This window comes from Rhinolophus ferrumequinum, chromosome 18 (genome assembly GCF_004115265.2).
Source record: "Rhinolophus ferrumequinum isolate MPI-CBG mRhiFer1 chromosome 18, mRhiFer1_v1.p, whole genome shotgun sequence".
Taxonomy (NCBI): Eukaryota; Metazoa; Chordata; class Mammalia; order Chiroptera; family Rhinolophidae; genus Rhinolophus; species Rhinolophus ferrumequinum.
Window position 1 is genome coordinate 59,476,845 of NC_046301.1, and position 25,866 is coordinate 59,502,710.

General features: G+C 54.2%; 2 protein-coding genes across 2 annotated transcripts; both read left to right on the forward strand.

Moving 5' to 3' along the window:
• Positions 1 to 508: 508 nt before the first annotated feature.
• MAP2K2 (mitogen-activated protein kinase kinase 2) lies at positions 509 to 25,504 on the forward strand. Its single transcript, XM_033133839.1, has 11 exons — positions 509 to 887; positions 4,330 to 4,540; positions 10,720 to 10,866; positions 15,342 to 15,419; positions 16,174 to 16,225; positions 16,311 to 16,435; positions 17,063 to 17,276; positions 19,166 to 19,230; positions 20,680 to 20,741; positions 21,940 to 21,985; positions 23,882 to 25,504. The coding sequence occupies exons 1-11, from the start codon at positions 796 to 798 to the stop codon at positions 23,990 to 23,992; spliced, it is 1,203 nt and encodes a 400-aa protein (XP_032989730.1). The 5' UTR covers positions 509 to 795; the 3' UTR covers positions 23,993 to 25,504.
• On the forward strand, positions 7,424 to 7,947 carry LOC117037634 (40S ribosomal protein S23-like). Its single transcript, XM_033133840.1, has one exon. The coding sequence runs from the start codon at positions 7,471 to 7,473 to the stop codon at positions 7,930 to 7,932; it is 462 nt and encodes a 153-aa protein (XP_032989731.1). The 5' UTR covers positions 7,424 to 7,470; the 3' UTR covers positions 7,933 to 7,947.
• Positions 25,505 to 25,866: the final 362 nt, after the last annotated feature.

Sequence of the window (25,866 nt, forward strand, 5' to 3'; positions counted from 1 at the left end):
AAATTTTGTTACATAGATTTCCAAAAAGAAAGTGTTATAAAAACACCTTTCTTTCATGAACGAACGGGGATAATCGTGGGTGCTAGGGGCTGCGTGTGTACGTGTGTGTGTGTGTGTGTGTTGTGTGTGTCTGTGTCCATAACTGGCAAAAAGACTTCGTTGACTCTGGTCTGTCTGCCACTACTTTTGGGAATTTCAGTGTCTCACGTTGTCCCGGTCTGGTACCCCACAAGGCTCTGACGGTCGGACCTCCCCCCTCACTCACCCGCTCAGGGTCCTCACCCCCACCGCCGCTCCTCCTCACCTTGCTTCCACTTGCGCCCCGCCCAGCAGCCCAGGCAGAACCGCACAGGCGCGGCCGGTGGCGAGAGAATGCGCACGCTCGGGACACCGCCTCGATTAGTCTCCGCCCCTTTTCTCGACGGAGGCGGTCTCGCGCTGGTGCACACGCGCCGTGGCGAGGGGCGGGGCGGGGCTGTGCGGGCTCCCAAAACTGGCTCTCGCGAGAGGCCGGCCCGCGATCTCCTCGCTCCCCTCCCCGCCCTCTGCCTCCCGGGCTCCGGCTGCAGCGTCAGCCTCCGTCGGGCCTCGGTGGCTGCAGAGGCTCAACGGCCTCAGCCCCGGCGCCCCTTGGCGCCCATCGGCCCCGGCCCGCAGCACCGCCCACCCTTGCTGCCCCGGCGCTGGCCTAGGCCGCGGCCGCAGCCCCGGGATCGCGTCGGCGCCGTCCGCTCCCGGCCCGCCCCCTATGGGCCCCGGCTAGAGACGCCGTTGCCGCCGGCCCGCGGAGCCCCGATGCTGGCCCGGAGGAAGCCGGTGTTGCCGGCGCTCACCATCAACCCCGCCATCGCCGAGGGTCCGTCCCCCACCACTGAGGGCGCCTCCGAGTGAGTGGGCCCCCCCGGGGCTGGGGTGAGGACGGGTGGGGGGTGTCCCTAAGTAGGGAAATTGGGAGGAGGGATCCCTGAGGGATCTTGAGTAGCAAGGTCGGGGGACGGGGTCCTGAGAGGAGAGGATGGGGACCCCGTCTCCCGACCAGTGAAGTCGGTGGGGAGGGGGTCCTAGTAGTGAGGTCGGGGCTAGGGGAGGTCCCTGCCGGGAAAAACGAGGTGTGGAGCCCTAAATAGTGAAACTGTGGGAAGGGGGTCCCTGAGTAGTGAATCAGAGTGAAGTGAGGTCCCTGCAGGAAATAGATGGGGTGTGGGGCCACTGAGTAGTGAGCTGGGAATTAGGGGGGAGTCCCTGAGTAGTGACCCCAGGGTGATGGTTGGAGGGAGGGTTCCTGGGGGGAGAGGACGGGTCAGGGGCTCTAGTAGTGAAATCAAATGTGGGGGAGTCCCTGAGTAGTGAGGTGGAGGGAAGGGGTCCTTGCACTTCCACAACAGGGTGAACCTTGGGGTGAGGAATTCTGTGCAATACCAGGAAAAGGGGAAGGGTTGCCTGAGAGAGAAGGATGAGGGAGGGATCCCTGAGTGGTGGGATAGAGGCCTCTGAGGGAATGTTGGGGTAGGGAGCCTGTGGAGATCCTGCTAGTGGGAGGGGTGGGAGGGGGAGCCCCTGAAGCTGGGGAGAGTGGGGAGGAGACAGGAGACTGGGAGTGAGGGGGATTTGGAAGAGTGGATGTGGGGGAGAAACAAGAGCCATAGAAGAAAGAAGTGGGGGCGCCTGCTGGGACCCCGGACAGCAGATGAGCAGAGATTCTGAATCGAATGGATTAGCAAAGCCTCCAGGGGCTGGAGAAATGCTGGCAGTTTGAGGATTTGAGATGATTGAGTGAGACAGGCGGACTTGTGGGAAAGGGGACAGAGAAAGGAGCGTCCAGGGTGGTGGCGTTACTCAATGGTAGAACCTTGTTGTGTGAAGGAAAACATGCTTGTGAGGTCATGCCAGGTTGACTGCTTGGCCCCAGAAGTCCCTATGGCCTCCCCACTTCTGTTCTGCATGGTGCAGCAGAGCAGGACAGTCCCAGAGGCCTCTGTCTGGGGTCCCTTTCCTGTACTGGTGGTGTGACCCCAAGAGAACCAGGTGTAATGGGTGAATTGCATATTTGGTGCCTCTCAGGGTACTTGGCCTTCTGCGACCCAGAAGAAGGAGGACTCTTGACATTTATGTGTACTAGTTGACATCTTTCTCTGTCTCCAAGTGCATAGCTCAATGTGGGGACATATGTGTTCCTAATACTCAAAAATAGACTCCTTTTCTTACAGGACAGTTCTTTTTTCATATTCTCTTTTCTTTCTTTTATGTGGTATCTGATTTCCATCCCTTCAAAAATTCCCCCAGTAGAGGAAGCCAGCCATTGAGATTCCAGGGTTTTTTATAACCACAGTTGAGTTGCCATTAAATTTAAAATGGATTAATCAGCTGACTCCAGAATGCATTTTAGATGTCGTAGGGCAGTGCTGGAGACCTTCCAGAGTCTGGCCTCAAAAGCTACCTCAACTACAGTGAAGGAACCGTGTCACATCCATTCATTCCTTTGCCTTCCCTCTTCCATCCATCAGAGTCCTCATTCCTTGTTCATCCAGGTCTTGGTGCACCAGGCAATCAGTGAACGCCTACTAGGCCCCCGTCCTGGTTCAAGGGGACACTGTGAAGAGCAGGGACCATGAGCGCAGGCTGTGCAATCAGGAAGGACACAGGTTTGATTCCAGGCACTGCCACTTCCTTTCATTGTGACCCTTGGGCTAATTACTTAACCTCTGGACCTGTTCTCTCCTTTGTGGGCTGGGTCTACAAGTACCTGCCTCCCAGGAGGACAGTGAGAATTAAACAAGATGGTGTGATGGTGTTTGTAAAGCTCTGGTACTTGCTCAGGAAATGACACCCACCCCCTGCCTTCCAGTTACCTCTTTGCAGTACCATCTCAGGTGACATCGCCTAGTGGCAGGCCATCTCACTCCTGGCCTGTGTGGCCCTTTGCTTATACCTCTTTAAATTGTAGTAGGCAAGTCATGGTCACTTGAGAATTGGAAGGTTCCTGAGAAAACATCCAGGCTCCCCTTCATCCCCTGCTCTAGCAGGGGATTCTGATCCCCTCTATGAGGTTTCACCCAGGTGGGCGGTGAACCTTGGCTTAACAGCTCTCAGTAACTGGTGACTGAGCACCGCCCGAAATGGCCCGTTCTCCTATAGAGACTTAGTTCTCAGAGCTGCCCTCATTGTCAAGTAGCACTTGAAACATGTCTTGGCCAAATTCAGGGGAGCTGTAAGTACAACATGCATTCCAGATTTCAAAGACTTAATCTGAAAAAGTAAAATAAATATTCATCAATTTGTTTATATTGATTACACATTGAAAATTACATTTTTGATGGGTTAAACCAATACATTAAAATTAATTTCACTTGAGATATATATATATATATATATATATATATATATATATATATATATATTTTTTTTTTTTAACATGGCTAGAAAATTTTAAATTGCACATGTTGCTTACATTCTGTCTTGGACAGCACTGGGTTTGCTCTTCTGTGCATCGAGCTAAAGTCTGCTGGCCTGTTACAGGGAGCTGCTTTTACTCCAGGATTTGATTCAAGGTCAAGACATTAGTGAGAACAGCTGATTGTCACAATTTCCTTTGAAGATTCCTTGAATCGCCCAATAAAGTGCAATCTACGTAGTGGCTTTCAAATAACTGGGTCCACGAATGTGTGTGTATAAATGCCTAATGTTTATAGTGGTGCTCGGGATATAATACAAGCATGCTGGTTGCGTGGAATGCCCTGGAATTGTCTGCACTATTTAAATTAGGCCCCGCTCCTTCTCCCCTCCAGAGCCCATGTGTAATTCATGTAAATTACAACTTCTGTCTTCTGCCCGTTGGTTCTTGCTCTTTGCTCTGAGGCCACTCAAAATGAGTTTGCTCCTCCATCCTTGTGAAGACAAGTGCCCTGGCCTGGGCCTTCATTTGCCTGATCCCCAGTCCTGGCCTTGGTTCCAGTTTCCTTCCAGTGTGGTCTGGAGCCCTTGCATCAGTAAGGAGGGCTCCTGGGTCCGAGACCAGGGCCATTGACCCAGAGCGGGTCCTGCGGGTCCTGAGGTCTCCTAACCTTGGTGAGTGGGGACAGAGGCAGTGGCCTCAGTTCTTAGGGAGCCGGCCTTCTCTTCTGGTCAGTTGTGTGTCTGCAGGAAGTCTTTTCTTTCCTGCTAGATCGTAGGCCCCTCCACCCAAGAATCAGGTCTGATTCGTCTCTGCATCCTTCTGGCTGCAAACGCGGGGCCTGGTGTGTAGTAGCCACAGGGTACGCTTGGCTTAGGTTGAGTCATTTCAGCAGCTCACACACTCTTCACTAACCCTTGCCCTTGGGGTCTCTGCAGAGCAAACTTGGTGGACCTCCAGAAGAAGCTAGAGGAGCTAGAGCTTGACGAGCAACAGAAGAAGCGGCTGGAAGCCTTTCTTACCCAGAAAGCCAAGGTTGGGGAGCTCAAGGACGATGACTTTGAAAGGATCTCGGAGCTGGGAGCCGGGAACGGCGGGGTGGTCACCAAGGTCCAGCACAGACCTTCGGGCCTCATCATGGCGAGAAAGGTGAGCGGCGGGCAGTGCAGGGCAGGAGTTCTGTCCCCATGCTGTGGTGTGGGCAGGTTCCCTTGGAAACAGAAGAGAAGTTTGAAAGGTGCTGGCCTCTGCCTTCTGACTGGCTCCAGGACTCAGACGCCCTTCTGTCAGCCATGGGTTCTTGGTCCTGGGAAAGAGCCCGGCTTCTGGTTACAATGTGGCAAGGCTGGCTTGCCTCACGCAGCTTCTTCCATTACTGAGCTCTGCCTTTGGGGACGGCTTCAATTCAGATTCCCAGAAAATGAGTGGAGCTTTGGGAAAGAAAGGAAGAGATTCAAGTGCCCTTAGAGCCAGCAGTACCCTGACTTCACAACCAGGAGAAAGCACTACAGACCCAAGACAGGGCTTCCGCTGAGATGGTCACACTGAGGGAGGTCCCTTGGCAATGGGATAAACAAACCACCTGTATTAGTCCAAGTTTTCCAGAGAAGCAGAACCACTCGGGTGTGTGTGGGGAGGGGCAGGGGGGCGGGCAAGTCGATAGAGGTATTTAAGCAATTGGCCCATGCGCTCATGGGAAGTCTGAGATTTGCAGGGCAGGCCAGCAGGCTGGGGACCCATGGAAGTTGATGTGGTAGCTGAAGTCCAAAGGCTGTCTGGAGGCAGAATTCCCTCTTTGGGGGACCTCCATCTTTTAGGGCTTTCAACTCATGGAGGGTCGTCTGCTTTTCTGAAAGTGGTATGATTTCCATGTTAAATCACATCTAAAATATACCTTCACGGTGACATCTAGACCGGTGTTTGATCAGACAGCTGGGTACCACAGCCTAGCCAAGTGGACACGTTAAATCAACCATTACCTCCCCTTCCACGCAAACCCTGGCGCTGAGAAGTCCCAAGCCTCCTCCATTTAGGCTCCTGTGTCACAATGCAGCCTCCTGCTAAACGTGTGGGGTAACCCCTGGGAGATGTAGGGAGTGGGGAAGAGAGCTATGTGACCATCTGGCGACAGTGGCTCCTAAACATGGGGCTAATGGAGACTTCATGTTGACAAATTGTTTAGCTCGTACTATCGTGTTTCTCCGAAAATAAGACCTAACCTGAAAATAAGCCCTAGCATGATTTTTCAGGATGACATCCCCTGAACATAAGTCCTAATGTATCTTTTGGAACAAAAATGAATATAAGACCCAGTCTTACTTTCGGAGAAACACAGTATCATGCTCTTTCAGACATAGAAAGCGTCCTCTTTCTGGAAGCCCACCACCTGTCATTCCCAAATTGTATTCTTGGAAACCCAACCACCCCATGCCCTGGGGATGGATGCAGGTCCTGCCTTTCCTGGGAACAATGGGCTTGGTTTCCCTTGGGATTTGGCTCTGTAGCTAGTTCTCTTGTCTCTAGAACAGCGCCCTTTTTGCTGAAGCCTATTTCTGTCCCCTTACCGCAGGCAGCCTTTTCAAAACCAGAGCGACCGCAGCCATATCTGGTCTGCTGTTGCCCGAAGCACTGGGAATGAAAAGGTGGATGTGAGCTTCAGACAGCGACTGGGGAACTTGAGAACAGTGCTGGTCAGAGTTTGTGTCAGAGACTCGGGTTCTCTTGGGCCCACCAAGGCATCTTCCGGGTGGTCCCGACGTGCCTTATATAAATGTGAATCCCAGAGTTTGCCTACAGCTTTTTGAAAGCCTGAAGTAAGACATAGGAGTTTAAAACGGGGGACAGATAAGTTCGATAGTCGAGTTAGTGGTGCTGTGCTCGTGTCAGTTTCCTGATACGGTCCTTCACTCATGGGCTATGTCACTGTTGGGAGAAGCTTAGTGAAGGGCACGCCGGAAGTTTTTGCAACTTCCCCGTGCTTCTATAATTCTTTCAAAATAAAAGTGTTTTGTAAAATAGTTCCACAAAATAGGGGTGTCGATGATAACCTCCTCCCAGCAGAGTGTGGGAACAGCGCAGGCGCCCACGGACATGTGGCGAACACTCCGAATGAGAAGGCTGTCCCCTGGGGGTCACGTGTACCAGGACTGTAACTCCTGAGGGCCAGGAACCCTGGAGGGGTTTATGGGGGTCAAGAGCCTCTTTTAGTCCATCTGGAATGCCAGTCCACCCTGGAGGCCTGTTGCTTTTATTTAGCTGAGGGCACAGATGGGACAATTAATGAGACAAAGTGGTTTTTAAGAAACAGTGGCCTCAGTCCTTTCTCCATTACCCTGGGTGGAATTTAAAATTCCCCGGGAAGCTCGCTGTGAATTGCATGCACTCCCAGTGTGTGAGCTTATCCAAGGCAGCCTGCCCGCAGGTGTGAGAGTGAGGGCTGGGTGGGGCTCCTGCTCTGTGGGTCCCTGGGATTGGCTCTGAGCATCCAGACCAGTAGGACGTGCTGAGGGAGCAGCGAGACCGGTTCCATAGGCCCCAGAAAACCGGTTTTCAGTTGTACAGTCACGCTTGTTCGTAAATGTTTTCTTGACTCAGCATGGCTCTCCTCCTGCATCCTTCTGGAGGTCCTAGGAACAAAACTTCTGCATGACTCGGGCCAGGGAAGACCTGTGAAGAGTTTAGCGTGTTTGTTATACGCACGGCGCTTCCTTGACCTTCTACTCTGAGTGAGAATAGAGGTTGTGTCACCTGTCAAAGGCCACAAAATAACTAGCTGCCATCTTTCAGGTGATTGCCCTGTGTCGAAGCCAGTTCTAAAACCTTGATGTGTGTTCTCATTTGAATGGAATGACAGCTGCATTTTAACAGATGAGGAAACTGAGGCTAGGTTAGGTCTTATCTGAGTTGGGTTTGAACCTTTGTGGTTGACCCTGACCCTGTGGAAGCTGTCAGGGCTTTGCCTCCAGAATCCATGCCCCTCTTTCCCTAGTTTGGACCCCCTACGCCCGTTCCTAGCTCAGATCCCTCATCCTGCAGTAGAAACTGCCTTATTTTTTGCTCGGGCCCGTGGTTCCGGCAGGATGGGCAAGTGTCGCGGTCTTCGTACTGCCAGGAAGCTCCGAAGTCACCGACGAGATCAGAAGTGGCATGATAAACAGTACAAGAAAGCCCATCTGGGCACAGCCCTGAAGGCCAACCCTTTTGGAGGCGCTTCCCACGCAAAGGCAATCGTACTGGAAAAAGTAGGGGTTGAAGCCAAACAGCCAAATTCTGCCATCAGGAAGTGTGTCAGGGTCCAGCTAATCAAGAATGGCAAAAAAATCACAGCTTTTGTACCCAATGATGGTTGTTTGAATTTTATTGAGGAAAATGATGAAGTTCTGGTTGCTGGATTTGGTCGCAAAGGTCATGCTGTTGGTGACATTCCTGGAGTCCGCTTTAAGGTTGTTAATAAAGTAGCCGATGTCTCTCTTTTGGCCTTATACAAAGGCAAGAAGGAAAGACCAAGATCAGAAGTTTTGATGGTGAAAACACAGTACTAATAAATTTTCATATGCCGAAAAAAAAAAAAAGAAACTGCCTTAAACTCCTACCTAGATAGTCTTGGTGTTTGGTTTGAACTCCCAGTACCTTCCTGATTTAATCAGCGGTCAGAGCTCATGCGACCCCAGAGTAGAGACATGAAATAGCATGGCTTGTGGCGTTCCGTGAGCCCGGCCCCAACCCTGACCTGCTCTCACACCAGCTGTGTGCCCCTGGGAACGATTTAACGTCCTAGAACCTGCACTTGCTCCTCAGCGCAGTAGGGGCACTTACCCCGTCCTCCCCCACCCAGGGTTGTCATCAGGGCATATTGTGAGCACACACGCAGAGACGTACCCCTGCCTTCCAGTTCCTGCTTTCTCTGCACTCCCTTGGTGCTGGCTACTGGTCAGTCCGGAAGATTCGCTTTACAAGCCCCACATATAACGGACCCGTTAAAACTGAGATCACGTAGCAGCAACTCCTACCTCTTTACCACATCGTTCCCAATAGGCCTCTCGCTTCCTGGGGCCTTGTTTCACATTCACCTGACTCCAGGCTCCCAGGGCCTCTGGGATTCCATCCAGTTCCGCCCAGTTTTGTCCACCCCTCCCTCTTCTCTAAAGCCTGGTGGACTCTCGCTCCCCCGCTACTCATTCATCAGTGGTCCCTTTCAAGTTCTTGGTTGAGAGCTGGCCCTGGTCATACCCAGCTGTAGAGCCCTTGAAATGAGGTCAGTCCGAACTGAGGTGTGCTACATGTGCAAAAAAACACGTGCCGCATTTTAAGAGCTCCTTGTGAAAAAAATCTCGTTAATATTTTTACGTCGATCACATGTTGAATGATAATTTTTTGATGTGTTACATTGAGTTAAACAGAATACCTGGAAAACTCATTTCCCCTTCTTTTTACTTTATAATGTGGCAGTAAAGGATTCTAAATTGAATGTGTGTGGCTCACTGTATGTTGCTGTTGGACAGCCCTGGGCTCCATCACCCTGCACTGCCCACCCTTCGGCCTCCCATCCTCCACACAAAGGTCAGCGCTTCATTTTCAGACTCAGCATCTCGCGCCTTCAAAGCATGTACACATGTACGTATTGGGCATCTCCTCACAGATGCAGTCCCACCGAACAAGAGAGCATCCTGAGGTTCTGCTGTGTTCGCCGTCCTGGGGGTGGCCACGGGGGCGTACAGTGTCCTGGGAGCATGGCCAGGGCTTGGCTCTGAAGGCTGGCATGGGTGGAGATGTGAGTACCTGAGGGGCCATACTCAGAGGCACATGGCGCTGTGCTGCCGGGACCTGCCCCAGTTCTCAAGGTCACAAGGGTCATTGGCATGGGCCTGTGAGCTCTTCACATTTACTGTCCCCCTCCCCTCACTCCATACACCCTTCGTGCCTTGGTGCCCTCAAAAAGGCAGCTCTTTGTCCCTCTTCCTGGAATGCCCTCCCCGACCTGTCCATCTGGCTAGCTCCTACCCATCCTCCAAGGCTGGTCCGTGTCAGCCCTGGATCCCCTCTCCCTGGTCCTCCACTGGGGTTCCTCTACCATACCAGGGTGGTTTCACCTGCTTCTCTTTCCTCCCGACGGCACGTCTCCTTTGAGCAGGGTCATCTTTCCTGCCTTTCTCCCCATCACTGGTCCCGGCTGTAACTGACTCTACAAAAATGTCTGTCGAGTTGATGGCAGTCATTTTTAGATACCTGTGATCTGGCTCCGCCTCTCTGCCAAAGGGATAGAAATCACACCTATTTCTTGTCTTATTACAATGACCAGAGTATCTAGGATTCTGAGTAGCCAGGATGTGGATCATGACCTTCGCTCTTTCTCGCTGGGCTATGGCTTCTGGTTTGCTTAGGGTTTGTAGCTAGGCATTGCTCTTGGTGTTTTGTCAGCTGTCTTTTCTGCATGTCTCTAGACGATCTTTTGCTTTGAAATGTAATAAATTTGGTGACAATCCCAGCTGCTGACCTGAACTCTAGTGGAGTGAAAGGGCAGCTGAGATCCTCGGGTGCTGACCAGAAGCTCTCTGTGCCTCATTTGTAGCCTGGAGGTGAGAAGGGCTCCAGAGAAACCCACCCCTGACTGAGGAGGTGGGCAGAGGTGACGTAATCGACCCTTCTGCCTGGCCATTCCTTGGGCTGGGTCCTGGGAGAGGCTGGCACTTCGTATGATTTGGTGTGAAGAAAGCTCTTAACTTCCCCTGTAACCAAGTGAAAAATGTTAGCTGTGTTCATGGGTTTTCGGGTTTTTTTAACAGCTGTATTGAGATGTAATTCACATACCAGACAATTTACCTCTTCATTGGTTTTTAGTATATTCACAGAGTTGTACATCCATCACCACCGTCAATTTTAGCACATTTTCATCACCCCAAAAAAAAGCCCCATCCCCAGCCTCTGACAACCACGAATCCACTTTCTCTCTAGATTAGCCTGTTCTGGACATTTCACGTAAATGGAATCACACAGTATGTGACCTTGTGTGTCCGGCTTCTCTCATAAACACCATGTGTTCAATGTCCATCCACGCTGTGGCAAATGTCAGTGCCTCCCTCCTTTTCATGGCTGAGTAATATATCTTTGTATGAATGGGCACATTGTGTTTGCCGATTCGGCAGTTGTTGGATACTCGGATTGCTTCTACGTATGAGCGGTTGTGGATCATGCTGCTGTGTGTGGATATGTATATTCAGGAGTGGATTGCTGCTGGTCTCGAATGCTGCTGTGAGCACCTCAAGGGCAGACAACTGCAGCCCCGCCCCTTCCTGGCACTGCTCTTGAACTTGATCCCTGTCCCCTTTCAGCTGATTCACCTGGAGATCAAGCCAGCCATCCGGAACCAGATCATCCGCGAGCTGCAGGTGCTGCACGAGTGTAACTCGCCGTACATCGTGGGCTTCTACGGGGCCTTCTACAGCGATGGGGAGATCAGCATCTGTATGGAGCACATGGTGAGTGCGTGGGTCCGAGGGGCGCCCAGCCAGTGTCCCCAGAGCCATCCAGGCTTGCAGGTGGGGAGATGTGACAGGACAAAGGGTTCACATAGAATGAGAGGGTGGCTGGTGAAAAAGAGGTTCCCCCTGCCTCTGCCCCCCAGGGTCCCGTCCTCTGAGGCCCCATACACCTGTTTCCAAGGGGATCCTTCTGGTAATAGTTGATGCCTGTGCAAGGATGTGTGTATAGATTCCTTTGTTTGTAAACACCAGACACCCTCCTCCCTCCCAGCTTTGCTCTTTCACTGGGTACAAGGTGGAAATCATTTCCTGTCGGCATATGGAGAGCTGCCTCCAGCTTTTTCCCCACTGTCTAGTATCCCGGCGGCCACAAATACCTGTGAGGTAAATCAGTAAATTCTCTCGTTGGTGGGCACTGAGGTCGCTTCCAATCCAGGCCCCGTTTTGAATGCTGCTGCCTTGAATGTCCTTGCATGGAAGCAAGCATCCCAGAGGGGTAACGTCCTGCCAGTGAAATTGCAGGGCCCAGGGGTACACGGGATTGAAAATTTGGTGGATATTTCTAAAGAGAGTGCAGCGGTCTGCGGTGCTATTTTAAAGGCAGACCCACATCTGCACCCAGCTCAGATCTGTGGAATCAGAAGCTGTGGGGTGGAGCATGAGCACCCGTCTTTTTTTAAAACCACCACGGTGGAGTCGGCTGTGCCCCGCCTCCCCGGTTAAGAAACTCTGGTCTTGAAGCTCAGAAATGGGTGGGATCGGGCGAAACGAAAGCAGAAGTGGTCAGAGCTGAAGGCCCTGGGGGGAAATGCCGCCGACCCTCTGCCGAGCCCAGCTGGGCAGGTACCGGACTGCCTGCCACCAGGCCGTGTGGGCTCCGGCCCGGTGGGGCCCTTGCAAAACCAGGATGCGACGTGACTTTAGGCACCATGGCTTTCGGTTATGGCTTGCAAACTCGCTGTTCCCCTGACCGTTTTGTAACAAAGGCAGGAAACAAATTTGAGCAAGCGCCCGCAAGGAATGCATCGTGAGCCGGCTGTGTGGGGTAACAGCTCGGAGGGAGTGCCCCAGAAAAGGTGCTGCCTGCCCTCCTTGCCCCTACCCATCCGAGCGATCCCGCCAGGCCGTGCACTGGAGGAGCCCCTTTCCTCACCTGGGAGAGGGAGATCGTATCTGCCTTCCCGCCAGGCAGTCACAGTGCAGAGAAGAATCAAAGGGTCACGGGAGGACAGAAGGAACTTTGTGGTCTGAGGGGAGCCTCTGTACTGTAGGGCCTGCCTCCTCCCTCCTCCCTCCTCCCTCCTCCCTCCTCCCTCCTCTCTCCTCTCTCCTCTCCAGGGCTCGCAGCCACCCTCCCTGTTCTCCCTGAACATCATGGGAGGCTGAAGGCACCTCTTTCCCTTGCAGAAAAGGGGGAGGGGCACAGTCTGCCCCCCCTTCACTCCCCTTTCTGTTCTTGATGAATGTAAAGCATTGGTTTCCAGCATGAGGTAGAAGTTTGGGAGGGGGACTCAGCGAGGAAGGCATGAGGAGAACAAAATGACATTAAAGCAACAAAAGGGCTTTGCTGTCACCACTCCTTAGGGTCCCCCAGAATCGATCTGCATGTGCACCGGATTTTTTCTGTTTGTGGGACACTTCTCCTTTGCTCGTTCATGTGCCATTCCTGGGGGGCGCCCTGCATGGCGGTGGAGATGGCACCCTGGATGTGGGCCTCAGCTCCACTGCCTACCTCTCACCACGTGACTCTGAACGAGATTCTCACCCCTTTTTGCCTGTCAAGCCAAAGAGGGGTAGTGACTGCCCTCCAGGCCCAGGGAAGGATGAGATGTGTAGAGTAGGGCCAGGACACGCAGGGCGTTGAGTGAATATCAGCCATTATCGTTGCTCGGGCTGTTCCCGGTATTTCTCTGTCACCTTCATTTCTCTTTTCACCATGGTGACATCCCACCTAGTTGATGTCCCACACTGCAGAACTGTTCCCTGATGGAGGGCGAGTTGTCATCTCTACATAGGGTCATGTGCAAATTGGCCCTTGTTTTCCTATTGGGGAGGTTCCAACTCTAGCTTTCGAGAAAAGACCCCTAACTGACGACAAATCCCTTATTTCAGCATGGAAGGTAAACCTTACCTGTCCAGTGCATGTTGGCGTCCAGGGTTTTGGGTCAGCGAGGCCGGCGGTTTCCCAGTGGCCTAAGCCTGTGATGGGGAAAACTCGGGCATGGACCGAGTGGACAGTGGGGATCTCAGAACAGCAGTGACTGGGGAGCCACTTACTGCTCAGAGGCAGCTCTTGGTCTTTCTTGGGCTCTAGTCAAATCTGAAGAATGTATTCCCTTGTTCTGTGATAATGAAAAATCAGGCACACCTTTTAGTCAGGCACAGCGAAGCAATAACACCATGCCACTCTGCAGTGAGGAATGAAATCAGCCTGTGACCCGAATGAGAAAATCCCCGAGGAGGAAGATACACATGATAGGAGCCCACTTATATATATTTTTAAAATTCTGTAGTTCCCTATGCATATGGATGTGTATGCAAATGTACAGAAGGATCTAGAAGAACATAAGTCACACTTCAGGGGCGGCAAGTGGAATTGCTGGGGGATCAGAGTGTTATTTATCTGCATTGAAATTTTTATAAGGTATGTGTATTCGTGTACTACCTGCTTAATAAAAGTAGGATTTTAAGAACATTTAGAACACATACACACAAAATGAAAGTGTATGGTCATGCATAACGAGAGATTTGGGGTCAGAAAGACCTAGTTGTGACATCTGCACCACATCCTGTGAATGTGACTTGAACAAATGACTTATCCTCTTCTTAGCTGTGGGCCAGGGGATCTCACCCAGAGGTGGTTCTGTCCCCTGAAGACACTGGGCAATGTCTGAGGACATTATCACAAGTAGGGAGATGCTGGTGGGGCCCAGGGAGGCTGCTCAACACCCCCCAGTGCCCAGGACGGCCCCCACAGAGAATGTCGGCCCTAGTGTCCCCAGTGCCGAGGGGAGCCCCTGCCATGGGGAGGGCAGTAGTAGCTGTCGTGGAGGTGTTTTGAGTTAACTTGCAACCCTATGAAAAGCTCAGAGTGAAAGGGTCTGTGTTAGGGAGCAGGGGTTACAGTTGAAAAAAAAATTTTTTTTAATTCTTTTAAGGTTGATTGATAAAACAAAAAACCGAGAAGAATAGAGGAATTCCCATCTCACCCTACAGGCAGAGTGGGGTGGACAAGGAGCCCTGGGCAGACCAGGCTCTCCGGAACGCCGGGTTCCTCCTTGGTCACACCCACCCTCTACATGTGTGCCCGTCCCTCTCTAGGTGCAGTCACGCTCAGGTTCCCTAAGCTTCAGAGTGCATTGGGTTTTCTAGAACTCTCCAGCACTGCCTTTCTCACCAAGCATGGCCAGAGAGGGTAGACCTGGGCGTCTCGGAGGTTGACCCCTGCCCCCAGGTGAAGCAGAAAGCATCCCTAGGAAGCGGCGCTTGTGGGACTCGTACAGTAGCACATTTGCCGGCTCTGGGGCCACCTGGCCGCCACTTCAGATTCTGGCCCCATTTCACCCCTCAGCCTCGGTTCTGCTTTCCTCTCTGGAGTGCAGAGGAGATCCAGGCAGTCTCTGGCCCATGGTTGGAACTTGGCCCTGTCCACCTAACATCTGAGGGGGCCCATTGGGCATGTCAGCGGAGCCCCACCCCTGAAGAGGCACCCTCCCCAGAGCTGGCAACACCCTGCGTTTTGGTCTCCAGGTTTGTTGCCAGGTGACCTTGCACAAGACGCGTGATTTCTGTTGTTTCCTCATTGTCAGGTGGATTTGGGGCCACGCCCAGGGTGGGTGGGGGATCCACTGTGACCTGTGTCAGGTCCTTTGCAGGATGTTCCTATGTACAGTGCTGGCGAGTATATGACAAGACCTAAGGGAAGGGACGGAGCTGTCATCAACCCCGGCCGTCCTCTGTCCCTCGGGCAGCAGGACTCTTTCTAACAAGGCTGAGGGTGATTGGGCTCAGGCCGAGGGCAGTGGAGAGACCAGTCTGCTTGGCTGCCTGTCTCCTGCACTGGGCGCTTCCTGGGAATCGCCTCTGCTCTCAGGCCCCAGAAGTGGACAGGTCTAGCCAAGGCACCCTCAAGGTTGCTCTGGTTGCAAGCCTGGGGGCTGGGCCTAGTTGGCCATAAGCAGTGCCCACCTCTGTGGCTCTGTTCTGCCGGCTGCTGCCCTGGCAACTCAGGAGGGCTGAGTCATGAGGCGCGCACGGGCACCCTTCCCCTTCTGCACTGGATGTGCCGTCCCGAGGCCCAGGCTTGCCTTTGGCTGTGGCTGGCCTCTGGTTCCTGTGGAGGAAATGGGGCACCAGGGAAATGCTGCGTTTTTATACCTGCTGCTCCGGCGTCCCTCAGGTCCATGTCTGCAGCAGCCCCACCTGGCTGCCTGCTCAGAGCGCTTGCTTTCTCTGTCCTGTGCCTCCCCCAGGACGGTGGCTCTCTGGACCAGGTGTTGAAAGAAGCCAAGAGAATTCCAGAAGAGATCCTGGGGAAGGTCAGCATCGCGGTGAGTGTGCAGGCACTGCTCCCCCCAGCCGTCGCAGCACTGGGCGCGTGCACATGCTCCTAGCCCCACTTATATTTATTCCTGCCCCCTCCACATGTCCAGTGGTCGCGTCAGTGCAGCCCCTGCAAGGAAGGAGAGTGCCGAGGCCAGTCTCCACTCGCTGGGGGACAGAGCCGTGGCGTCCCTTTGCCCATATAATAGGGGTAATGCTTTCCTGCCCCACACAGGTGTAGGGGTTGCATGGGACCTGGTGGCATGGTCCCAGGCACACAGGGTCCCCCAGTGCCATATTGTGATGTTTCCTCTCTGCCTTGGTGACATAGCCACTGCACCCATCCCTCCATCAGTCAAGGGGGCGGGTTCCTCAGCACAGCCCAGCACCAAAGCACTCAGCAGATGATGCCACCTCCGAGGCAGGCTGGCCAGCCAGGCACTCACAGCCCTGCCAGCATAGCAGGGCCTCGGGCCTTGTCTCAGCTCCCATGGGCCTCAGCTCCTCCCCTGAGATGGAAGGGATGGCAGTGTCTGCTGCTGGGGGGTGGTGTGCGAATCAGTGAGTTGGGCATCTGTACCCACCAGTGGGGGTGTCACTGCTGTCACTTCTCCTCTCCTCTCGCTCACCCCCACCTGAAAGCTGGTTCCCGAACTGGTGCCACGCCCTGGCCACTCCATACAGTCCCGAAGACCTGTGCAGTGGAGAGTCCTCGCATGGCGCTGCCCTGTTGACCCCTCCTCTCCCCATGGCTCCCTGCAGGTTCTCCGGGGCCTGGCATATCTCCGGGAGAAGCACCAGATCATGCACCGAGGTAAGACGCTTGGGGGCACCCTCCCAGGCCACCAGGGCTGGTGAGCGGCCCTGAACGACACTTCACCCACCGGCTCTGCTCACAGATGTGAAACCGTCCAACATCCTCGTCAACTCCAGAGGGGAGATCAAGCTGTGTGACTTTGGAGTGAGCGGGCAGCTCATTGACTCCATGGCCAACTCTTTCGTGGGAACTCGATCCTACATGTCTGTAAGTCCCTCAAGAGGCGTTTTAACACCATGTGCCGTAACCTGCCCCCGCCGCCACCAGCATCCCATCAGCGTTTCCCCGTTTTCCCGAAGCTTTTCCAAATGCCTTTTTTATTTGCTGGATTTCTCCTGTCCTTCGAAATTCTAATTTCCACCATGTTCTCGCTCAGGTTTGTCTCTGGGAATGCCTGCTGTTTCCTTCCCACTGGTAGTAAAAACCCAGTCAAGGAGAGTAGTCAGTTAATTTCTGAGCCAAGAAACTAGCCCTCAGGTATTTAGGGAAGATGTGGGTGATAAATGGAGCAGATTCTGGGAAGTTAGTCTTGGGATTGTGTAAAAAAGCAGGCATTCCATTGTCTTTCTTGGGCCACTCATCCTTTTACAAAAGCACCAAGGATTTAGGTCTTTAAAGAGCTGCTGTCAGCACTGGCTGGAAGCTTCTCTCTCCTGAGACAGGTGGAAGGAGACAGAATCCTTTGGTCTATAGAGGGTGGCAGCGGTCAGGATGGGGCTGTGGGGGAGCAGTGGAGAGGCATTCAGATGCCACCCCCGATCCCATGAGCTCCCCTGGATTCCAGCATCCATCCGTCTCCCTCTGGGCCTTTCTTTCCTCTGTCTCGCCCGACAGCCAGAGCGGTTGCAAGGCACTCACTACTCAGTGCAGTCGGACATCTGGAGCATGGGCCTGTCCCTGGTGGAACTGTCCATCGGAAGGTACCCCATTCCCCCACCGGATGCTAAGGAGCTGGAGGCCATATTTGGCCGGCCCATGGTCGATGGGGCGGAAGGAGAGCCTCACAGCATCTCACCGCGGCCTAGACCCCCTGGACGCCCCATAAGCGGTACGGCCTGCGTCTGGCACTTCTGGTTTGGATGGGCAATGACCCAAGCGGAGAATGCCATGCCTGGGATGGCAGCTGCCTCCGTTCTGGCCCCTGTGGGCACCACCTGTCCCCCTGGTTGTGCTAACTGCGGTCAGCAGTCCTCAGATGGTCCTGAGCCTTCTGGGGACGGGGCTGGAAGAAGCACCCCCGACTTGTCCCATTCAGGACAGCTGCACCTGTTGTCACCAGCTGGTGGGATCTAGAAACCAACCCCTTGGCCAAGCCACTAGTTAGTTGGTTGGTTTTTCCAACATTTTATCCTGAAAATGTCCAAATGTACAGAAAAGCGGAAAGGCTTGCCCACGAATGCCCATATGCCCACCACTGAGACGCGACGCGGAACATTGTGCTGTGTTTGGGCCAGGCCTTCCAGGAAGCCCCCAAATTGAAAAGAACTTGACTCAGAATTTCCTTGGGTGGCTTGTTGGAACACAGGCAGCACAGAGTGGGAGGGGACAGGAGGCCAGAGTGCAGCTGGGCTCCCAGACAATTCCTAGTGCTTAGAGTGGCCACCTGTGAGGTGGGGGGCTCCCCGATGCCAGAGAGGCTCAGGCCGATACTTCCACCACTTTGGGGGATGGTAAGGTAGGGAGGGTTGCCGCTGAAGTGGCCTAACCTGGAAGCAGCACTTAGGACTCTCTGATTTCTTTTTATTTAAAGTCAAGTGACAGGAAGAGAGTCAAGTTAAATCAGAGTCCAAGGGAACATGCAGTGGACTGTGGTTGGTTGGTTTCGTGACAATTTTATTGAGATAGAATTTGAGTACCATACGATTCACTCATTTGAGGCATATAATAGTGTGGATTTTGGTGTTCTCACAACGTTATCCAGCCATCGCCTCGACCTAATTCCATCACCCCAAAAGGAAACCCCAGCCCCAGCCCCTGACACCCACGAACTCACTTCCTGTCCCTGTGGACGTGCCTGTTTGGAAATTTCACATACATGGAATCACACACTGTGGCCTTGTGTGTCTGGCTTCTCTCACTGAGCCCCGTGTGTTCAAGGCTCTTCCATTTCCTAGCGAGTGTCAGCGCTTCCTTCACTCCTTTTTGTGGCCGAGTAATATTCCAGTGTGTGGGTTGCCCACGTTTTTGTGTATCTGCTCACCATGGATGGACTCTCGGGCTGTCAGATGGTGATTTTCATGGTGTTTTCAAGCCTAGACCTTCCCGTTTCCTGGGACCACACCCAGACTGCTGGGGTGTCTTGGTTTCCTCAAAGGGGAGAATCCTGCCCCCATCTGTATCCTCAGGCCCTGGCCCTGCCCTCCCAGTCCAACTTCCAGATGGCCTCCACATGTGCTGCTGTGACCCCCTCCCAGCCGGGAGGAGCAGTGGGTCATGCCAGGCCACTTCAGCCCTCTAGCACCTCCCCCTGCCCCAGCCCGAGCGCCCGTTTCAGCACAGGACAAAAGGGGAAAGTCCAACTGCCAAACCCAGACCTGGCCAGCTGGGTCTAGGACAGGTCAGCCGGCCACCTGTCCTGAGCTGCATTTGGGTCCTGCTGCTGTCTCTACGTGTGGCTCCATGCAGTGTCATGCTACTGTCCTTAATTGTGGTCTGCAAGCCACACCCTCTCCCACCACACTCCGCCTCTACCCCACAAAGCAGGGGGTTGTGACTTCTCAAAAAATGCTTCTGTTCATTTGGGTGTTTTATTTTGTTTTTTTAATTCACCGGAGACTGGGGAGTAAAGTTATGTTCCTAGGGAGTGAATTCGGTAGCCAGGCCATTCGGCCAGTGTGGGGAGAAGTGCGGGCTGTATGCCGTACACTCACGTCTTGATGCCCAACAGAAACGCAGCAGCTGCCTCCCGCCTCACCGTTTTTCTTTCTCCCCGTGCAGGTCACGGGATGGACAGCCGGCCAGCTATGGCTATCTTCGAGCTGCTGGACTACATTGTGAATGAGGTACATACCTGAGGGCCCTTTGGCACGTCTTCATGCCCGCGGAATTAAGCTATTCCTATGGGAATACATTACCACAAAGAAGGGACTTCAACACATAGACTGGATTTTGATGGGGGCGGCGAGGGGAAGAGACAGAGGTTATCAAGTATAAAATCACTGTGGCCTTACTTCCTGTCATGCAGCAGAAGCCCACCCCTCCCCAAGGGACATTTTTTTTGTTTGTGTTTATAAAGATGAACCCAGAATTCCCACCGCAGTTCCCTCCCTCTAAGGCCAGTAACCGGGTACTTGGGCCAAGGAGCCAGGCCAGTCTCAGAGCTCTGTCACCCAGCATATCTCTCTCTCTCTCTCTCTCTCTCTCTCTCTCTCTCTCTCACTCACTCACTCTCTCTCAGCATCATGGAGTTAATGTGCTCAAAGTCATAAAGAGTCTCACTTCCTCAGGGAAAGTCCAGGTGTCCTCTCCTCTCTGGAAGGAGACACAGAGTGCCTAGAAGGGTAGCATGAATATTCCCAGTTACAGACAAGTAAACTGAGGCCTAAGGATGGGAGCCGCCTCCGTAGAGGCCTGCAGCTGGTGAGGGGTGAAGAAGGACCTGCCCCCGAAGCCTCCATCTTGGCACAGTTTCGTCACGCACACGGACACATACACACACACACACACACACACACACACACACATACACACACACGAGGCCTCTGGGGGCTGACGTGTTTTAGATGACCCTTTGGAGGCAGGTCAGAGAAACAGGGCAGCAGAGCTGCCTGCAGTGTGGGGCTTGGCCCACGGCTGAGCGTCCAGGTGAGCGGTCAGTGGCTCTGGTGTACACAGCTCTCCCTGCACCTGGCAGTGCCGCCCAGGCCCAGCCAGCACGTCCTCCCAGTGAGGACACCACCACCTCCCACTCTGAGCGGAAAGGTTGGGTCCCAGGCCTGAGGAGGTGGAGAGAGCCGAGGAGGAGGCCCTGCCCACCGCCTCCCTGACAGGGGCCCGGCCCCGCACGTGGCAGTCCCCGCCCTGGGACATGTGCGCCAGCCCAGGCTCCTTTCAGTCCCACAACCCTGGAACTAGCTGCTCCTGTGGTCCAGACCCACAGCTCATTCAAGACACCCACAGAGGTGGGTGGTCCAGACAGGTTGACCCACGGTCAAGAGTGACCACCTTTGTCCATACAATTAGGGTGAGCCCTGCTCTCCTTCCTTGTAGAGTCGGTGTGATCCCCAAACCATAGCTTTTGAAAGAAAACCCTGGAAGAGTCCAACCGGGTTGGCAGGGTGGGCGGCAGTGCCTGCAGGGAGAGGGGATGGCTGCTGGCCTCTAGCAGGGCAAAGGGGTGAGGCCAGGAGAGGTGCATCCTCATGTGTGCAGGGCTGGGAAGCGCCTTCCCCTCTGTGATTCCAGAACCATCTGTGAGCATGTGACTCCCACCCATCTGTTTTCTCCCACAGCCTCCTCCCAAGCTGCCTAGTGGTGTTTTCACCCAGGACTTCCAGGAGTTTGTGAATAAATGGTAAGGTGCCACAGCCTCCAGCTCACTCTTGGGTGGGTGGGGCTGTGTGCCAGGCCCTCAGAAGCCCTGCCTGCCTCCTGGGATGGGCCGCCCTCGCTCCCAGACATCCACCTAGATGCATTCTTCCTTCTTGGCCCCTGCCCAGGCCCCTCTGCCGAGCCTGCGGGTCTGGAATACTGGGCAGTCGGCAGTATCCAGTGGGCCACCTATGCTCACCTTAGAACCCAGAGTCCCTTTCCAAGGCTTCTGAGTCACAGTGTCTGGCTGCCATCCCCAGCTTATCCCCAAAACACAGAGCAAACCAGGTTTTCAGGCACATTGGAAATAATGCTGTTCCCACCTTGCCTTCTGCCAGCGGGTCCCCCAGTACCCTAATCCCTTGAGCCCTGCAACCCCCCCAGTTTCCAAACAAGCCTTCCCAGCTGGATTCTGGGAGGTGGTCAGCTGTTCTGGACACTCCTGCCCTCTGGAGACGGGCTGGGGCAAGTGGGCTGGGGACCAGTGGGGAGGGGCCAGGGCCACCCTACTTACCTTTAGAGCCATCGTACATGTCAGGATGAGCAGACACTGCCATCCCCCTGCCACCTCGTGACTGCGTGACTCACAGCAGCATTCCTGCTCCTGGTGGTGACGGTGACACTGGCCCTTTGCACAACCTCTGGACGGCACTGGGGCACAAATCCACGTGTCCATTCTCCGTGTAAATGTTTTTATATCCATGCAAGGTTTTCTCTGTTTGAAGAACTATCATTCAACCCCAAGCTGCTTTGAGTAGCTGCCTTTAGGCAGTTCTGCTTTTTTGAAGGAAAAAGTTCTGTTTTGACATTCGAACTCCCAAACTTGGGGTTTTTATTAGAAACGGAGCTACGGTTGCTGGTGGGCCTCTGACTGAGCAGCAGCTGGGGGCTTCCCACCTTCTCTCCTTTTCCCTATTGTCCTGGGCTCAGAGCCTCACCATTCCCTCCCCGGGGTGTCCTGCCCTTACATCACAGGGTAGCGCTGGGGCCCTCACCCACTGGGACCAGGCAGCAGAGTGACAGCAGAGCAAGTTCTCTTCCTGGCCAGCTTCGTGGGCATGGGGACGGGCCAGCACAGGCTGCCCAGCCACAGCTCAAGCACAAATGCCCGCGGCCACCGACTAACTGCCCTGTCTTGTCTCCCTGCCCTGTGTCCTTGGCCCGCCCCACGGAACCCCCAGCCTAATCAAGAACCCAGCCGAGCGAGCGGATCTGAAGATGCTCATGGTGAGTGATGCCGGGGATTCTGGGGTCACCGGGGCACAGAGGAGGGGGCGCAGGGCCCCTCTGCCGCCTCAGGGAGAGGACGACCCCATCAGGCCCTTCTTGCCCCAAGCTGGCTCTTGTCGAGGGGGCGTGTTGAGCTGGAGGACTCCTTTGGGTCTCCTGGTCCTTGAGCAGAAATGACCCAGAACAGCCTCTCAGCTCCTAGGGGACAGAAGGGCCCTGGCGGGGGTGCTCCTGGAGAAGGATGGGCCCTGAGTCTTCTGAGCTGTGCCTGCCTCGGGCTTGTCAAGCCCCCCCACAGGTCGGGGGGGCTACAGGGTTGGTGTCTTTCTGTAAACCCACACCATTCAATGTGCTTAGAAACCAAGGTGGCCGCCAAAACTCGCCCTCCCCTCAGGACCTTTGCACAGGATAGTCCTTCTGCCTAGGGGACACGTCTTGTTCTTCTCAAGGCTGGCTACTCCCTATCTGTGAGTCACAGCGTCAGTACTCCCTCTGAGAAAGTCCCCGGCACCTTGTCTAATCCCACCCCACTAGCAGTTGTGGCGACAGGCTGTGTCTCGGTTGTAGTCACCGTTTGCTGTGGTCACACTAGAAAACCTAGCCTGGAGCGCCCTATGGGAAGGGGGTCTGCGTCTGCTTGATTCTTTCTAGAAATTTCTTCTGGTGTCTGACGTAGGTTTTCCAGTATCATGTGCTAAAGGAATACGTGACATAAAAAATACGTGTTCAGGGGGTGGCCAGTTAGCTCAGTTGGTTAGAGCATCGTGCTAATAACATCAGGTTGCCGCTTCGATCCCCACATGGGCCACTGTGAGCTGCACCCTCATTAAAAAAGAAAAAAAAAGAAAAAGATATGTGTTCATTGTAAAATATACAAATACATGAAATAGAGAAACACATTTATGTTGAAACCGCCTGTGGTGTGCTCCCCGCCCCTGGCTCTCCCATTCACACTGTACAAGAAACTCCCCGGTCTCTCTCTACCCGAGTAAAACTGTCTGCTGTTTGGGGCTAACGTTGCAACCTCCCCTCCTGTCATCCTGGGCCACAGGAGTCCTGTTCCCTTCTTTGGTTTGTCACGCAAGCGTTTACCTTCAGCAAGATGAGGGTGGTCTCGCCTGCCCCCAGCTTGCACAAGAGGCGGCAGTCAGGCCCTTGCTGTCCTGTGGGGAGACTAGAACCCTCCATGGCCTCCAGGCCCCGCCCTCCTGCCCTGGTCAGGAAGGCAACCGCTCACCCCACCTAGGCCGGAATCAGGAAGCTCTAGCACTCTGCTGTCCCTATGGAAGCCGCCAGCCATGGGTGTCTCTCTAAATTACTTGAAAAGGAATGCACAAATCTGTTCCTCAGCCTCACAAGCGTTATTTCAAGGGCCCAGGAGCCTCCTTTAGCTGGTGGCTGTCACACTGGACAGGACTCATAGGGAACTTGCTATCCTCACAGGGTGTTGTCTTCCAGATCAGGTATTCTTAACCCAAGGCGACTCTGCCTGCAGGGGACACTGGGGACATCTGTGGTGGTCAAAACTGGGGGTGCTCCTGGCGTAGAGTGGGTGGGGGCCAGGGGTGCCCAGGATGGCTCCCCGCAGGGAATGACCTGGCCCCAGCGCCCCCAGTGCTAAAGGGGAGACCTGGGCTCCAGGGAGCTCACAGCAGGCTCACCCTCCCCTGAGACCCTGTCCCAGGCGTGCAAGGCCCCAGGTGTGGCAGCTCCCTGCTCTGGGTTTGGTTTCTCTCCCCGTCCCAAGTGTGTCTTCCTGTGGCTAGGGGCCTGTTCTCTTTCAGTTTTTCGGGTTTTTGTTCCGGATGGCCTGCTGGACCCGAGTGGAAGGCTGGTGCCTTCCTCTTCCCCGCAGACACCTGGCTGTTCACAGCACCTCTTATTCCCTTGCAGAACCACGCCTTCATCAAACGGTCCGAGGTGGAAGAAGTGGATTTTGCCGGTTGGTTGTGTAAAACGCTGCGTCTGAACCAGCCCAGCACGCCCACACGCACCGCCGTGTGACGGGTCAGCTGGCGACTTGTCTGCGTCCTGTCCACCCGCCCTTCCCACCCAGGACAGACCAGCTCCTCCCCCCTCTCCCGCCGCGCCGCTGCCGTGGAGAAGACATGCACACGGCGGAACATTCACTTCCTCTCCCACCTGTTGCAGCCGGCGGGTCCTCTAGTCTCTGGGGAAGGGTGACGCTGCTCATGTTGTCGTCTGAGAATCTGCTTACTTAGGTTTTAAAAAAACCAAAACAAAACAGGGAAAGAAAAAGCAAACCGAGCCCATTGTACTTCTTGTTCCATTTGTTCTTTGGGTGTCAGCCTCCGGTCCAACCTCAGGAGGTCAGTGTCCCTTGAGGGCAGCCCCGGCCCCTAGCGGACTGGGCCACAGAGCAATTGGGGTGGGAGTGGCATCAGGAACGTGCTGTGCTCTTTTTTCAAGGGATGAAGCCTCGGAGGGAACCCATAGATCGCAGACGTTGGCATCTTTCTCCAAAAGATGTGTTTCAGTGTGTCATACCCTTGCCTGACACCTGCCCCCTTGGAGGTACTCCTCAGGCTGTCCCAAAAAGCAGTCAACCTGTTGCTTGTCATGGGGTCCACTTCTTCCTGGCCACTGCTGCCACCTGTCATGCAGCCTGGGACAGTCGACCCTGCCTGTCCTCAGCAGAGCATGACCTGTCCCTTGGAGGGACCTTCTAATTCTCGCCTGTGCCTCAGGAGCAGACACTTCTGACTCTTCATGGCAGCTGTGCTGACACTCGACTCAGCAGAAAGGAAGTGTTGGGTTTCCAAACCATCAGTGTGGTTGAAACCCCCAGCAGATCCCTTCGATAAGGCCTGTACTCCCCTGGCGCCTGCAGATGTGGGCGGGTGGCACCCTCTGTCACCTCTGCTAGCCCAGCGAATCAGATGTGACTGCCCCGGCACGTCACTCTTTTGGGCCCTGAAACCGTTCAGCCACAGCTGGTTGGAAATGAAACATCGGCGGGCAGCTTGTCCTAGTTCCTGTGTCCGTCGGGGTGTCCAGCCAGGCCCTCTGAGACCCAAGGCCAGCCTGTCTGCCTTCAAGGTTCAGAGAAGGCTGCCTCTGTGCCGTCAGACAGTAGGAAGTGGGGGAGGCCAGGACTGCTTCTAAGGTTCCCCTCCTCTGAGCTTTGAAGATGAAGCTATCAGCTGCCCCCCTCAATACTTCCTGATGGTTTGAACAAGCTGATACTTATCTATGGCAAATTGCAGAGGAATGGTTCTCTAGAAGGGATGCAGCCTGGTGCAAGCCAAGCTGGCCGTGGGTTGCCAGAGAAGGTACAGCAGAAGGTAGCGGCTTGTGGCCCTGTGGGAACTGCTGAATTCTTTTCTTAGGGAGACCCTTCTAGTCTCCCGTGGTTTTTTTGTTCTGTTTTGTTTTTTGTCCTGTGGACACCAAAGAGAAGACAAGTTGGTGGCTCCTTCAACCGGCTTGCCATTCTTCAGCCACTCCATAGTTTCCCCTGGTTTAGAAAAGAATAAAAGAGATAACCAGAAATGATGAAGGCGTTGCTATGTGGGTATCCCAGCTTCCTCAGAGGGGGAAGGTGATTCAGCATCTTGGCCCGAGGATACCTGGCGCTAGCAGTCACATCAGGGCCCCAAACCCTAGCCAACTGTTCATGTGGAACCAGCCGGCATCTGCAGGGAGTAAAAGGGCACATTGATGGGGGTGAATTTAGGCTTGGTGAGGGGGTGACGGAGGATTGGGAAGCTGGGCACCTCCACAGGCTTTGCGAGGTCTAGGTACTGCCCCTAAGGCCGTCAGCACAGGCCCCTCTGCATGCTCTGCTCTGTTACTTTTGCCAGGGTCCCTCAAATCTGGGAAGGTCTAGAGAGAAACTGGCTCTTTCTCTTCCCACT

Coding starts and splice junctions, on each gene's coding strand:
- MAP2K2 (XM_033133839.1), top strand. CDS start 796: ATGCTGGCCCGGAGGAAGCCGGTGTTGCCGGCGCTCACCATCAACCCC. Junction 888..4,329: donor ACCACTGAGGGCGCCTCCGA/GTGAGTGGGCCC, acceptor GGGTCTCTGCAG/AGCAAACTTGGTGGACCTCC. Junction 4,541..10,719: donor GCCTCATCATGGCGAGAAAG/GTGAGCGGCGGG, acceptor GTCCCCTTTCAG/CTGATTCACCTGGAGATCAA.
- LOC117037634 (XM_033133840.1), top strand. CDS start 7,471: ATGGGCAAGTGTCGCGGTCTTCGTACTGCCAGGAAGCTCCGAAGTCAC.